The sequence below is a fragment of the Centropristis striata genome, chromosome 17 (assembly GCF_030273125.1).
Source record: "Centropristis striata isolate RG_2023a ecotype Rhode Island chromosome 17, C.striata_1.0, whole genome shotgun sequence".
Classification (NCBI taxonomy): Eukaryota; Metazoa; Chordata; class Actinopteri; order Perciformes; family Serranidae; genus Centropristis; species Centropristis striata.
The window spans coordinates 23,989,247-24,005,762 of NC_081533.1; the positions used below are offsets into that span (position 1 = coordinate 23,989,247).

A 16,516-nucleotide genomic window follows, 5' to 3' on the forward strand; every position below is an offset into this window, starting at 1 on the left:
TTTAAATGTCAGTATGTTTACATAAAGCAATGGTTCTTAACAATGAAAAGCACAAAGCATAAATTGAATAGTTCTTTGTAATTTCTTTTCACAGTCTGAGATATTAAAATGATAAGCAACAACAATGATTTGAGTTTTTGTGGTTTTAATGGGGATATTTTTGTCCTCAATCGGCATGACTGTCCATATTTAGCTACAGAGTTTATTACAGACTTTTAAATTAAAGGACCTGAGGTGGAACTTCCAAAATTCACGGAGAAAAAACCTCACACCCTTGTTACACTGCCAAAATGGTCGATTTAAAAAAACTAATAAAAGCCATGTCCCAAGTGAGGCACAAGAGTAAATTATTTTGACTTAAATTATACAACTAAACAGGAAAAGTTAAAAAGGCTGTCAGTAAATCTCAAGAATACTTTACCATAGCCAGCATCACTGGTTATCCAAAATGAACAATGTGAGGTTTAGTATAATGTACTTTCTGAATTTGAGCTCCTTTTGGGAAACAGGCTCCAGTTGTATTATCTTGAAAACATTTTTGGTCCATCTAACCTATCTCTGTGTAGTATATTGTACCTTGGAGATATCTCGGAGGTTGAAGAGGTAGTGGATCTTGGCTGGAGTGGGAAGAAACCTAGCTGTAACAGCATAATACAGTTCTAAGGTGGCCTGAGTCAGAATTTCTCCGATGGGCTTCAGATCCTCCTTAAACCCCTCTAGCTTTTGATTAATCATGGTACTGTAGATCCGCTTGATCTGGGACTCCTGCATCCAGAAAAGACAGGTCCATTTAAGTTTGGTACATCTTGCAAATGATTCAGCAATGTCAATAAAACATACAGATTTCAAAGTGGTGCTGATCACGGGAGGAAAAACAGAATAGTAGTTTTACAAGGGGTGGAGTAATTCAATTTTATGTTGTCAACTTAACACAAGGCAAAAGTCAAGGCAACTCAAGTGTTTACAGGGGTTTACACACTGAATTCAATTTGGCTGCAGTCATTTTAAAAGCAAATTTATTTTGTCTCTTGTAGCAATACAAAAAGGAGGGTGAAGAGTTGAGTGGAGGGAAGCACTACAAATAGGCAGAGAGAAAAAGATTGGTGGGGGAAAGGTTGAAAGGAGCACAACAACAGAGATGAAAAACTGCCAAAGAAAATGAAAGGAGACAAGAGGTGAGTTGGAGAGGGAGTGAGCAATGAGTGGAGAGAGCAAGATAGCAAAAGCAAAAGCCAAATAAAACAAAACAGCAAAAACAAAAAAAAGGGAAACAAAAAGAGAGGAGGCAAATTAGATAAATTAACAAGAGTGCATGGCATTTGCAGGCACTCTCACATAATTTCCTGGGTGTTGAATATGAGAGTGTGCAATTTTGCAGTGGTTATCATTATCATTATAGCTATAATCATAATCAGGGTAATTCCTGTGTGGCGAGATGATAAAAGTGGTTGACAAATGATGAAAGATCATATAATAACTGGCAGGTGGAATATTACCAGAATCAACCTTGCCGAAATGCACAGTAATAACAGATGATAGAAGTGGGGCAGATACAAAGAAATGAGAGGAGAGGAGAGGAGAGGAGAGGAGAGGAGAGGAGAGCTAAATAGTTAGCAGGACTTACATTAGGGAAAGTCATATTAATGAGATTAAATCGACTCTGTAAGCGTCCAGAGATGTGCGTCCTCCCTCCACCAGGGGGCCCCATGGACGCCAACAAGAACATGTCCTAACAAAGCACATACAAACACAAGAGCAACATTGAAGTTTAATGATCTCTACATGTCAATCTCTTGTCCCACAGACTGGTTTTTGAGAGGTAATTATGGAGGAGGCACTTAAAATGCAAAAAAGCGATGATCAGACTCACATACACCTTAACAAGACCTCACCCCTGCTCTCTTTAAAATGTAATTTCTCACCTTGACAAACTTTAGGGTCTGTTTCTGGCGGTCATACCAGAAGCCATAGTCGATCCAGAGGCGCAGCAGTTCCAGGGGTGGCTGGGAGCCAAAAAGGTCATGGGCTGGCATGTTGAGGTCATCAAGGAAACACAACAGGCGCTTCCCACCTGCTGGTACAAACACACCTTTGGTTCTCTTCTCTATGCGGCTCTCCACAATGGCCTGGATGTTACTAGAGGTGGTCTGGACAGTGATGGATACAGAGAGAGAAAGACACAAAGATACAGAAACGATGAAATGTTATGTTTTATATACATTTACATACCTTAAGTTATGAGACAACACAAGTACTGTACTGAGAAAATGCTAATTGTAAAAAAATGTCTTTGTGTGTGAATGTGCATACATTTATGTATATGTGCAAGTGATTATAGCTTATCAACCAAAGACAGTACTGTGGCTTGTTAGCTTGAAATGGCAACATCTGCATATCCCTATAATTTAATTTTCGTGACTGAGATAATGTAGGGAGGAAAATCTGTACACTTAACCGATTATCTCTGACTCATGAAACTTTTTGTTTGTGATGAGTGTATTGTGGATTGGACTATGGATTTTTGCAAGAACATTCACATTAAGACAAACACTGTTAAGAGAACTACAGGCAACACGGAATACTGTTTTTTGTGTCCTATGTATCTGTTATGGAGAAGAAAATCAACTAAGCTTGTCAATATTTCATGACAATTCATGAGATATTGATGCAAAAATGTCACAATGCAGCAAATAACGGTCCATTAAAAACAGCATTTGGTGCCAGGCAAATATGAGTAGCTAAACTAAATGCAGATAAAAAATGAACATAATAGAATAAAAAGAAAACTGTAGTACATAACACTGATTGAGAAAAAGAGAAAGATGGGGAACAGTAAAGACTAGAGTTGAACATTGTAGACATGCAGATCAGTTGGATAAGGCAGAGAGTAAAAGAAATAATAAGCACCACTTATCCCAAAATATTTATGAATTAAATAATATGGCAGCAAATGACACAGAGAGGAGGAGAAAATGGTGGGAATAGAGCTGCCATGTTGGTGATGGTGATGATGGTAAATAGAGGTAAAAGTGAGGGGGTGATGAGTGCCTCCATCATCCCAGGCTTTATAATATCCCTTCAACTCTGCTATTCAGGACTGACGTCACCTTTGGAGCAAAGCTGCACTTTTACTCTAATTGTAGTGTAGCCGAGATGGAGGCTATTCAAAGCCATGACAGGGTTGGATGGAGGTAAGTGCTCTTGCACACACATATAATATGCACACCACACACCTGTACTCAATCACCTCTATGTGACTGCATCACGCTGCAAGGGAGGGCAGCTTATTCCAAGTTATATTTAGCTGACAGATACTGTAAGATGTGTTCTTAAGTGCAAATGTGGGCCAGTTGTGTGCATGTCATGATCTATAGATTTACTCTATGACAGCATGTGTGTTGCAGCCTAGAGGACATATACAACATTTAAAATATAAATCCATAGCATGACAGTTATATCCCATCTTTTTCTTTAAGCAGACCAAGCTAAGGGCTAGGAATGTCTGTCACAGGACCTTCATAGAAAGACAAGAGAGCAGACACAAAGGCAATTAGAGGGACAAATAATGTGTGTATTTTGTAACAGGGATGGAGTAAGTAGTTTAATTAGGTCTTTCATCTTTTAACTTTTTTTCCCCTTAATCTAACCTCAATCCTTTTAACTTAATGCCTTTATTTTACCCTAAACGTTTGATGCTTACAGAGTAACAAATTACCCCAATCTGCGAGCCAAATGTTGATAAATATGGCTGGTAGATTTGCTTCACTCACCAGCCAAATAAACAATGATAATTTATTGTGTGGCTGGTAAAATGTTAACATTCACAAGTCATTTGGCCAGTGGACATAAAGTTAATTTTGCACCCTGGATCCTAATGGGAAAGCTATTTTTTTGTGGCAATGCTATAGTTATTAAACACAAACTGGTTTTACAAGGACAGAATAATAAAGCACATGACATACACAGAAACACAAAGGCCATGCAAAGGCACCAACCTGTGAAGACATGTTGACAGTGAGGGCAGTCCATTTGCTATCCAACCCCTGCAGGACACTCTGGGCCACTGAGGTTTTACCAGTACCCACTGGCCCAGTGAGCAGCACTGGGTACTGACCCAACACCAGAGCCTTAACCAGGAAGTTGTAGCGAACTGTGTCCACTGTAGGAACCATGATCTTATAGAATGGAGCACTGCAGGAGGAGGGAGAGATATACATGCACTGTAGATATTATACCATGGAGTATACATTGACACACTCACACACAGTGCATGCCTTTCATAAGCTTATGTCATATGCACTTGGTTACTTACTTGGCATTATAACGCCAGTCTTTTTGCAGCTTGTCTTCAAAAGAAGCCCAGGTTTTGTTCTTGGTGTCCACATAGTACTCATAAACCGTGTCCTGAAAGAGTTTGACAGATTTATTCAGTTCACTGATGGAAAGTTTTGGTAGCCCCGTCTTATTAGTTACAGCAGTTGCAGACAACAATCAACAAGCAAATAAGTTCCCATGACCTTGATGGGGAAGTTGCCCTCCATCTCCCGTAGGAAGTTGTCTATCCTCTTGCGCCCATCCTCGTCAACAGAGGCACAGATGGACCAGATAAGGCTGAAGATGAACCAGAGCTCCACCAGCCTACCCAAGTTTTCTGTGTCTGAAGTATTCACCTGGAGGTAGGGAGAAAATTACATTGTTTTTCACATTGAGGATGCTAACAGTAGAAGATGATGTCAGCCTATCAGTTTTGGGATTGATGTCAGTTACACAAAACCCATTAAGGATCAACATTTAAGATGTCTACTTGTCATACCCCATTGCTGGGTGTGGCCAGGGAGTCATATAGACGGCAGAGAGAGGTTACTCCATTAAGCTCAGTGACAGGAATCAACTCCTTACAGTTCCTCTTCTTAAAGTTCAGTGTGGTCTCTATGTATTTCTCGAACAAACGCTTCAAATGGTTCACTTCAGACTGTGGAGAAATGGAAAGATCAATATATGAAGATACCATAAAACAAGGGAGATAAAATGGGTGTCTTTCATAAAGGTTTTCTTATGTTCCTATGAGTTATTGTGAGGAAATGCATTGTACCTTGGGTCGCTTGTCCATCCAGGACTGAACAAAAGGCTTCCATCCAAGATCAGTGTAATCATTATAGACCATCCCACAGCGAGACACTGTAGCTGGAGATGCCATTGCCAGGTTCTCTACTTCAAATAGCAGAGACACCTACAACAGAAGAAATGACCAATAGTTTATCTGTTGTGATCGTTTTAGTGTGCATGGCTAATATATAGTAATCAATTTGATTCTATGGTTCTTTGTTTTTATCTGGGGCCATAAACAAGATAGACAGACATAATTTATTGAACCCAAAGAGAAAATTAGTACCACAGAGTGTGTATTATGTGTTTACACAATGTGAATATGTTTGCAAAGAAGACATAGTGTGTTATTGACTATTGCTACAGACTATTGCTATTATAAAAAGTAAATTTCAATGTTTATGTTTATAAACGGTGGTGCAGTGGTTAGCGATCTCGCCTCACAGCAAGAGGGTCGCCGGTTCGCCTCCCGCCTGCCTTCTGTGTGGAGTTTGCATGTTGGGTTCTCAACGGTTACTCGGCTTCCTCCACAGTCCAAAAACATGCACTTAGGTTTAATTGGTGACTCTAAATTGCCCATAGGTGTGACTCAGAGTTATTGTCTGTATCTATATGTCAGCCCTGTCTGTAGTCTGTACCCTGCCTCTCTCCAGCCCCCCGTGATGATAAAGAATGTTCCCTACTAAAGAGACGAAATGCTAATTAACATTAGTTAACTGAAAACAATGACTTTCTGATCATGCACATAAGTGCCTATTGTCAGTATGTATGACAACTTTGTTTTTCAGCTCATGAGTAAATGTCATTCGCTCCTTCCTTAATCATGTATAGCACACAAACATGTTGGTGATTTGTTGGCTGTCACTTTGTTCTATTTTGCACATAAGTCAGGCTGTCAGCTAAATGGATCAAGCTGCCTGAATGCTCCAGCTCCTTCTCAGTTTCAAGCTATTAATCAAAACCAGAAACAAAAACTGCTTTTTTTTTCTTTTGGAGAACTTTTAGTTATTGTCAAGAACAAAATACATTTTAGTCATTGGATATTTACTTCTTATGTAGGCGGAACTTGTTAAAGTTGGCAATACCGAGATGTCGGTTGTTTGTTTGAATTATGTCTACTGCATACAGTATGTGTTCACCATAAAGTAGCAGTACTACTGACCACAATTTTTCTACATTAAAAGCCTTTTTAATCAAAGACATTTTGAAATGTAACATGAAAAAGGCCACATGTATGTTGATTTAATTTCAGCTCTTTCAGTTTCAGGGCCCTGGCATGCTGGCTTACTGTCACACTGTCATGTCTTACTGGGACACTTAAACAGAGCCATTATTTATTTATATTATTGTTCCACTTATGCCTTTCCTAGTATAAATAGTCAAAATGTCTGTTTTGAAAAATGCCCATGAGCTAGGTTTCCAGTTCTGTTCTCACCTGTTCAGGCATGGAGATTCTCTCTCCATTGATGAGTGTGAGCACCTTGTTGTCATCCATAACAGAGTTCATACTCTCTATCCACAGTGTGTCAACAGGTCCGTCAAACACGATCCACTTCTCATCTGGTTTCTCATCTAAAGAATGAGTGTGATAGAAAAAGTGAAGGGACATATAAATATAGTGGAAAAGTTCATACTGTAACATATATTTTGCTCACAATTTACAGACGACAGGATTAACGTGTCTATATAATGCTTACAATTTACCTCATTTTAAAAAATTACATACGTTTTTGGAATTGTGGTTAGAAAACCAGTTACATTTTGGCCACAAAAAGACCAGTGTCTATACAAAAAGAGTTATCATGAAGCAGTGCACTGTTAAGTGCAAAGTAATATGAAAAACATTTTCATGTTGTGTGCTGGATAAAATAAAGCTTTTTTCCCCAGTAGCTTTACTACACAGCCAAAAAGCTTGGCAAGTAAAAGGATGCAACCTGCCATCACATTTTTCTGTCTGAATTTTTTGGAGGTTAAAGTGATGGCAAAAAAGAGGCTTGAACGTCTAGTACCATCATGATAAGTCAATCCCATATCTGTTTATAATTCAGTAAACTTTAGTTAAGATATTAAGTATGCATTGTGAAACAAAGACAATTTCAAATGTGCTGTCTAAAGCAATTTGGACTTGTGCAAGGATGAATATTCTGGTTCTTATATGACAAGAGGAAGAAACATAAGTCCCTAGTGTCTGTTCACTTATACCACAGGTAGTATGAACAACAAAATGCGTTCTTAGTGTGAGTACCTGCGCAGGCTGATCTCATGAGGGAAGACAGCACTCCGTCAGTCCACTCATTAGTGGAAAGGTCATTTTCTCCATACAGCTCTCCCAGGCTCATTGCCTTGGGGTTCAGAGGATAATCCTTTTGTTCCACAAGGACCAAGGTATCATAGGAGATGAAAAACAAAAAGAGAATTACAATGGCAGATTAGATTTGACAGCTACAAAACTTTAAATGATGAGAATTCATTAGAATTATGGAAAATGTGAATCTTATGCTAACTGTATATTTTCCCCCCTGATCTTTTTAAGGTAAGGCATTCACAACACATAAATACATGTAAGTAACATTTAAACAATAAGATTTTTACTTTGTATGTACTACTTACAAAGAAACAAAAGTGTATTCCTTTAAAATGTACTGTTTATTGGATTTACAGTAGCATGGGATTATGTTTATCATCTAATATGTGAATTTATATATTGTTATTAAGTGTCAAATGTATTTGGCCTATTCTGCTTCCAGCTCTACCCTGTAGAATCCTAGAAATTGCAGTAAGACAAAAAGGAAGGCAATCTTTGACAAAATGTATCTTTACATTTCATTAACCTTTCCTTCTCACAAGTAGTTTGTTTTTCACATTCTCATATCTCATATCAGTGTGTGTGTGTGTGTGTGTGTGTGTGTGTGTGTGTGTGTGTGTGTGTGTGTGTGAACATGTGGTTAGAACAAAATCAGGCAATAGAGCGAAACAGAGAGATGGATAATGGGAACCAGGAGAGGCTGAGGCTGGCAAGAGCAAAGGCACCAGAAATAGATATGCAAAAAGAACTTAGAAAAAAGAGAGAGCGAGAGGTTACAGTAGGGAGAAATAGGTAGGAAGGGCAGAGAAAATAGTAAAAAAAAAAAAAAAAATCAAAAGTGTAATTCTGACTGGCTGTAGTATTAAAAGAGATAAACTAGTGTCCTTTTTATTTCTAGAAATATTGGGTGCAAATAAAGAGGAGCCAACAGAAGGGGGTAGAAGTAGGGAGGTTAGCATTTAAAGAATACATTTGAATAAATACCTAATTTCAGAGGCAGATTTCCTATGTCAGTTTGTGGAGATTTGAAAAGCAGTATAAGACAATCAATTACAGTCTATTATTTCCCATCCACACCCACCTGGACCAACTGGAAGCTAGGCTCTCCCTTGTGATGCAGGAAAGTGAGGGCATTCTGCAGAGTCCTCCAGGTCACACTCTTAGCGCTGCCTGTCTTGCCCACCAGCATGGAGGAGTGTCGAGAGTTTTTGGTCTCATAGAGTTGGATGACTTTGGTCAAGGTAAAAGTAGTCACCTGCAAACCGCTTTGTTGAAGCTCCGTCTCTATTGCCTCCTTCAACTGCAACATTCATAATGATTGATCATTTTAATTATTCATAAACTCCTCTATAAGGGTGTAAACCAACTCAGACACACATGTATGCAGTCACAACTACATATATCTATCTCTCTACCACAGTTAAAGAAACAGCCATATAATGTATGACAGTGCCATTTAAATGTTTATATATATTAATGCTATAATGTTCATTAAGTGGAGCTGACAGGTCTCAGGACAAGCTCTAAGGCAAATAAATTGATGAACAGATAAGAAACGCAGTCATACAGTCAGAGAAAACATAACAAAGAACTTCTTTGCAGAAATGTTGATCTTGATTGCTGACTTACCTTGCCATAATCTATAATGGGTGTTTCCACAGCAGGGAACAAGTCCTGAGTGATCCCATTGAATAGTGGCACGTCAGTAGAGGCCAACTTTGCAATGTTCATGTCCTTCATCGCCATTAGAAGGATCTGAGGACAGAGATACAAAGGCACAGTCAGTCAAAATTGCATTTCATATTGAAAAAAGTTTAGATTCATTTTAAAGAGCAGTAGTTAGTTCAGTTTAATGTATGGGTATTGGTTCTCCTGTGTTTCGACACTCATGCAGTCACAGCAACTACCTGCTGAATCCTCACTAGCACTTAGATGTAATTCTTTTTTCTTTCTGATTGATAGCTGACCCTGATTATCAATAACCTCTTACCTACAAGATTAAAATGAAACATAGAATCTTATAGTCACATTTTTCAGACCTCAAATAGCCAATAGTCCATGTCTGCCCCTTGACCATTAGCTTGTTAAGGGCATTGCCCTGTTGGTGTCAAACGACTCTGCCTGGCAGCAGACACCGGTGTCTCATCATCTGCCCCAGAGAGCCAGCTGACTCTCCGACATTAGTTCTAACAAATATGATATGTAACAAATAAACTCTAAAACCTATTTTTCTTTTATCATGCTACAATCTTTTAATAATGTTTCAGGATCGATTTTAAGGTTCTTTTATTGGTTTTTAAATGTATTAATGGTCTTGGGCGGGTCCTGAGGTCCTCTGGCACCAGCCTTTTAATTATTCCAAGAGTTAAAACTAAAACCTACAGGGAGGCAGCATTCAGCCATTATGGCCCGCGCCTATGGAACAGCCTGCCAGAGGACATCAGGACCGCAGAGACTGTTGATGTTTTTAAAAGGAAGCTCAAGACCCACCTGTTTGGTCTAGCTTTTAACTGATTATTTTACTATTTATTTATTTATTTTATTCTCCTATTTAGCTATCTATTTACCTATTTAGTGGTTCACCACATTGTTTATATTTTCTTTCCCGCTGTATTTTAGTTTTTATCCTGTCCTGTTGTCTTATTGTCTTTAAGTCTTTTAGTTTGTATCCTGTCCTGTTGTCTTTTAGTCTTTTAGTTTTTAGCTCCAGTGTTCCCTCATGGGGGTCTCTGCACTGGGGGTGTGTTCAGTCTGCCCGTGGGGATGTCGTCTTGGAGATTCCCTGGGCCCGGGGGAGTGGGCGGCAATCAATATGTGCTGTGCGTGTCTACGTAAGTGTGTGTGTATGTTTGTGTATGTGTACATACAGATTTGTATGTGGGGATGGGAGGGGTGGGTTTTGTCATTTTTATTGTCTGTTTTTATTCTTATTTTTTTAAAGCACTTTGTGTTGCATTTATATGTATGAAAAGCGCTATATAAATAAAGTTTGATTTGATTTGATTTGATTTGTTTAACTGAGTATTAATTGTTTAGCAGTTAATTATTAGCATATCTAACTAGAACACTTTTTTTTTGCAAAGAATGAAGACTGTGGAGATAGTCTCTCATAACTTACACTGGAAGTGCATTAGGAAGGGATTAAAAAAAAAGAATGATTATGGCGAGCAACACCTATTTAAATGTTCAGATGGACACCTGACTGAAATTGTGAGCCTAAGTGTAAACAGATGAAAATAGTCGATTTTTTTTTTGTTTTACGTGAGAGAAAGCAAGGGAGAGACTTACTTCTTCATCAGGAACGTTAGAGCAAAAGCGCCGCTTCTTTCCTGCATAGCGAAGCAAGGAGGTGAGCGCACGCAGGCCAAAATCATAGTGGTCCTGTTTAGACAGCTGCTGCACTGCCAGGGAGTACAGGGTGAACACTTTCTTAGCCAGGAGCTATGAGGAAAAAGACAGAAACAGAGGTAGAGTGACATAGAGTAAAAGAACGACAGAGATTAACAAGGAGGAAACAAAAGGAGGGCAGAGGGAGAAGGGTGAATATCATCTTAAACAGGATTACAAATTGTACCATAAACCAGAGACAGGCCAGGGTGACTTGAAAGGGCAGTGTGCCAGTTAAGCACGTCACAGAACATCATTCCTCAGTGGACATCAAAGAATTGTCCCAAATCATTTGTTCAACTATCCAGCCAACCAACAATGCAGTAAAGAGAGCATGTCAAGAGAGCCATTCAGCCTAGTATGTGTTTGTTTCTGTCTGTGTTAGCAGCAGTGGTGGATTTTGCTGAAGTCTCCTTGGAGCAAAATAGGTCTGCATGCACACTAATGCACATCAACTCTGCCATCCCCCTCTCAACAAAGGTGAAGCTGTAAGAGCCCCCTGGTGAGTCAGCAGTAATTCAACTTTAGCCCTGATCCCAGGGAAACATGACTGTGGTATTCATCACTCTAAGGCCTAGTTCAGACTGCCAGCCAAAATCCGATTTTTAGCCCATCCAGATTGGAACTGGATGGCTCTTTTGAAGTCTGAACAGTCACAAATCACATGAAATCCGATTTTTGCGAACCGGATCGAAACCACCTTCGGGAGGTAGTTTCAGATCGCATTTGGACAGATGCGTCTCAGTCTGAACCGCTCCAAACACTCGGTTATGACTGTCCGTGACGTCACTCTACGCGGTACGGGTAGCGCCGGCAGCGCGGAGACGAGGTGTCCACCGGCAGCCGCGCCCGACTCATACGGGCCCGACGGGGGCGTCCATCCACCCGGTTTCTCCCCTGGTGCGTCTGAGATGTTCTGCACCTCTACTGGACAGTGATAAGGCCAATATACTGAGGTGACCTGCCTCCATCATGTTTGTTGTTGTTGTTGTTCTTGTCGCTGTCGCAATTATATGACGTCTGACACCGTGACGACGTCAGACGCTCCGACTCTACTTACTAATTACTATGGCAACCTGTCAGATCAGTCAATAATGTGGCCCAGTCTGAACAGAGCCATATCCGATTTGGGCACTTGCTAAAAATAGTGTGGACAGTCAGCCCTAAAAATCGGATTTAAGTAGGAATCTGATTTGAATCAAATTCGCCTGCAGTCTGAACGCGGCCTAACGCACATATGTACCTTTACACACATACACACATTGATCTCCCTCACAACTTAGCCCTGTACCAAACCTCCTTCAGACACTGACCCCAGTCCAGTGCTTGCTGCTTAAAGCTACAGTTGGTAACTTAAATATAACTTTAAAACTTCAAATAACTTGTCATATTTGTTGAAACTGTCACTATATCTTTACAGTAAAACATGTCACAGATAATCAGTGAAAAGTTTGTGACATGGCTGCCATTTGAAACAGCCGTGCAAACGTTCTCAGCAGAGAGCAGAGGAATAGAGCTGCAGGAGGAGGTCTCACTCGACTTTAATTTCTGGCATTTTTTTGCCTTTCAAGTTTCCTGCCTACTTCAGCTTTAAAAGGGCTTGAAATCATTGGAGAAACAGATGGGTCAACACCCACTGCTGATCTCTGTTCAGCCTGGGCTCCAGCTGCTCACATTTTGAACTAAGATTACTTTACAAGAAATGTACAGTGCAATAGCAAGAATTGTCTGTTTGAACCCTTGATATAAAAAAACCCTCTGTAGGTCTGTACGTTTGACATGAAAAGGCAAGCAGGGTATTTCAATTTGAATCCATCAGACTGATTTGATGATATTGCATCTCTATCAGTGTAGAAGAACTCAATCTCATCTGCTGATTGCCTGAGCTCTTCACATAAAAGAAGCAGGACTGTTTCATTAAGGCTGTGATAATTCAACAAGATATACTTCAATCAGTGCATATTCAGAACTGTGTACAGGCTAAAAATAGCACCCAGACAGAATTCATTAAACGGATACATCAATGATACAGAAAAGGCCTTACAACTGGGATGTAAGAGAGCAAAAGTAAGGTTTCCTTATAGTTACAGTGAGTGATGCAATATCTCCATGTTCCTGAGTAAATCACTGGGCTACAACCAGCAGACTAATACTGGTTACAGAGGTGTGTACAGAGGGGCAGTAGTATCCTGGTTTTCAGTCTTTTCAGTGGGGTTTTTGATTATAATATGAATATGGTTTGTATCCAGGTTTCTCAAAACGGCATATGGCCATATTTCTGAAACCAGAATATGATTTACATGCCCAACACATAACCACGATTCTCCGAAAACTTGATCAACATTACAATATTTATGTTCCAAACACACTACTAGTATTACATTTCCTTGAGTGGTAGTACCTTGCAGTTGTTGAAGCCCTCTCCAAACAGTATGATCTCAGCAATGAGAGTAGAGTCTGGCACCACCATGGAGATAGGTCTGAACATGGACTTCAGGTTGTCGGGAAGCTCAGTACGACCAGCGTAACCTAGAAAAAAATAGAAATAGAGAGAAAACCTTTATACAACAACAATTATAAAGTTTGAAACTGCCATTTGTGAGTGGTTTTCATGACAGAAAAAATATAAAGACTCAAAAAATAAATACATCTCAAACTACTTCTAAATGGCCTGCACTTATATAGTGTTTTTAATCCAAAGTGCTTTACACTACAGACTGCGCTCATTCACCCGTTCACACACACATTCATACTGGTGGCCGAGGCTATCCTACAACGGTGCCACCTGCCACCATTGGAAATTCATTCACACACCGATGAAAGCAGCATTGGTGGGCCATTTGGGGTTTGCCCAAGGATACTTCGACACGTAGGCTGCCATGGTCAGGGATCGAACCACCGACCTTCCGATCTGTAGGTGACTCTACCAACTGAGCCACAGTCGCCACCTCACAACATAATTGGCAAAAAACAAAGCTTATGCATTTGCACATTTGTGTTGACCTACCAGGATTCATGGTAATGAAGATGCCACATGACCAGATCAGACGTATGTGCTGTCCGTCAAAATAGAACTTGGATTGTCCGGCTGAGAGAGCGGACAGGATGGAGAGAATCTGCTGGGCCACCACCGACAACACCTCAATGTTGATTCTGTTAAACTCATCAAAGCATCCCCATGCTCCTGTCTGTTAAGGGTAACAACAATGAAACACAATCATGCAGAGAAAAGAAAATCCACTCCCATGAAAAAACATGCAATTTTAGTCCAGAGTTTTGAGCATTTTTTCCCCCTGCTTAGCTAAATAACAAAAAAAGAATGCCACGCCTTTAAAACACATGCACTGCATCCGAAATTCCACACGAACATGCTATTTAGTATTTTATTTAATATGCAACCAATGGTACGCAAATTGCAAATTATTCCTTGAGAAATGAATATCCCACAATTCAATGAGGTGGTGATGACAACATTCATAACAGACAATGGCAGACAGCTGCCAAAGCATAGTTTCTTAATATTGAGCTAGATTTATTGTTTTTTTTGTTTACTTTTTCTACCATTTTTTTTGTTTTATTTGTGATCTGTGTGTGCATGATTCTGATTTTTTCAGATATCACAGTGAAGTAAACACAGTGGCCAAAGCAGCTCTGTGATGACATACACAATAAGCTCCTCTTATTTAGATTAATAGATTAATTTAACAACATCAGTTACTAGTTACTCTCCTTTTAATATTAGCATGTATTATAATGGATTAAACTCCCTTACTCCCTCACTCATTATAATTCAGTGATTATATATATACATATATATATATATATGACTCTAATATATATATATATATATATATATATATATATATATATATATATACACATATATATATATACATACACACACACACATATATATATATATATATACATACACACATATATATATATACATACACACATATATATATATATATATATATATATATATATGACTCGAAAATAAAATGGGCCATTCTGCAAAATGAGTCCTTTTACTCTTGATACTTTACAAATTATATCATTATTTGACTACAGTCATCCTCGTCATCATCATAATCATTATTTTTTAATCTTGGCTGTTCCTACCTGTGCCAGGCCAGAGTACATGCGTCCCATGGATTTGTAGTCTAGTCCTTCGGAGCAGTTCACTACAATGACATACATGCCCAGAGCTTTCCCTAAATCCTTTACTGTCTCTGTTTTCCCAGTGCCAGCTGGGCCTTTGGGAGAGCCCCCCCGATGGAGATGGAGTGCGGTGGTCAGGGTCATGTAACACCTAGACAAAGTCCAAAAATTACATACAGATATTTACTCAGTAAATGTAGAGAAAATATATTAGTTATAAGCAAATATGATCAGAATATTTTTTGTATTAAATCAATATTAAACATTACACATTTACAGAAACTTAGAAAGAAAATATAATGATTGCATGGCTTGGATGTAACAAGATCCAAATTGGGAATACAGTACATTTATTAGCTTTTCATGCTGTACCATAAAAATAACTAAGTGAGATGGTCTCCAATGTGAATATATTCTCCATTGTAATTATTAATGTAGCCACTGAAGTAAGCATTAACATAATAATTGGCACTAATCCTTTTATCTGTCAATTTACAAAGAGCCAAGGTGTAATCTAGTGATTTTATTACAGTAGCAATGCTAATGCTAGCTTCTGTCTGCTCTTAACTAATTAATTTAACACTTAATTACACAAGATAGTGATCAGAGTGCAAACCTGTCCTCAGTCTCAAGAATAAGGGTTCAGTCATTCAGTTTTTGGATTCTCAATATGAATAACAAAACTAATAAAGAGAAATAAATACTATGATAAATGACTAATGAGTGACAGATTGATTGATGTGTTGATGCATTTGATGTTTGGTGCATTAATGGACTGACTGACTGGATAATTGAGTGCTACCTGTCAGTAAGTGGAGTGATGACAAGCCGTCCAGAGTTTCCCAGGTACTCATAGCCATAATTGAAACGGGTGTTGGTCTGTCGGATTATGCAATCTTCATGGTCCTATTGAGAGAACAAAAAAAAATAGTAAATGGAAAAATATACATAGTTTTCTTTGTCTCCTTCATTCATGTCAGCTCAGCAAAACTACTTCTGTTGAATGGGTAAGCAAACTGAGAATAAGATCTATCTTGGTGTATTTCCTCTGCAGGGATGACATTCTTAGTCATACAAACACATGCAAAAAAGTGATCTAATATGCTCTTCTTTTTTCATGCTCCCTTTTTTTTCTCTTTAATTCCTGTTGATCTTTCTTGCATCTCTCAGAGCATACCTTATCCCAGTATAGTCGCAGCTGGCAGAGCCACTCAAAGGCATTGACGTCACTGCAGCCTGCCTTGGCCAGCTTATCAATGACATCCCGAGCATGAACCTCCACTGTGACCAGGGCTACAATCTTTAAACGCAAGACTTTGGACAGATTGCCACGGATGATCTCTGAATAGCCTTGAAGCATGGAGACCTAAAAAACAAAGACAGTCATAGCAAAGTCTCAAGAGTTTGTGGAAGTCTTTTAATTCTCACCATTTTCATGTTGGCTATAAATGGCACAAAAAAGGCTGTTGACTGATTTTAACATAACAAAGCTAATTTTATAGGCTGTGCAAGATATTGAAAATGCATTTAAAAAATTGGGACGCACAATATGTA

The 16,516-nt window shown here is 39.0% G+C and overlaps 1 protein-coding gene across 1 annotated transcript in view; it reads right to left on the reverse strand.

The window, feature by feature from the left end:
- dnah2 (dynein, axonemal, heavy chain 2) overlaps positions 1 to 16,516 on the reverse strand; it is a 71,232-nt gene that overhangs the window by 28,635 nt on the left and 26,081 nt on the right. Inside the window, exons 35-52 of the mRNA XM_059354886.1 lie at positions 16,140 to 16,328; positions 15,765 to 15,868; positions 14,924 to 15,113; positions 13,806 to 13,986; positions 13,200 to 13,327; positions 10,700 to 10,852; positions 9,041 to 9,166; positions 8,493 to 8,711; positions 7,352 to 7,469; positions 6,542 to 6,678; positions 5,093 to 5,230; positions 4,814 to 4,972; positions 4,518 to 4,670; positions 4,313 to 4,404; positions 3,996 to 4,191; positions 1,923 to 2,147; positions 1,625 to 1,729; positions 577 to 765 (exon numbers count right to left, since the gene is read on the reverse strand). Of these exons, the coding sequence (XP_059210869.1) occupies positions 577 to 765; positions 1,625 to 1,729; positions 1,923 to 2,147; positions 3,996 to 4,191; positions 4,313 to 4,404; positions 4,518 to 4,670; positions 4,814 to 4,972; positions 5,093 to 5,230; positions 6,542 to 6,678; positions 7,352 to 7,469; positions 8,493 to 8,711; positions 9,041 to 9,166; positions 10,700 to 10,852; positions 13,200 to 13,327; positions 13,806 to 13,986; positions 14,924 to 15,113; positions 15,765 to 15,868; positions 16,140 to 16,328 (2,802 nt within the window). The remainder of the gene's footprint in view (positions 1 to 576; positions 766 to 1,624; positions 1,730 to 1,922; positions 2,148 to 3,995; positions 4,192 to 4,312; positions 4,405 to 4,517; positions 4,671 to 4,813; positions 4,973 to 5,092; positions 5,231 to 6,541; positions 6,679 to 7,351; positions 7,470 to 8,492; positions 8,712 to 9,040; positions 9,167 to 10,699; positions 10,853 to 13,199; positions 13,328 to 13,805; positions 13,987 to 14,923; positions 15,114 to 15,764; positions 15,869 to 16,139; positions 16,329 to 16,516) is intronic.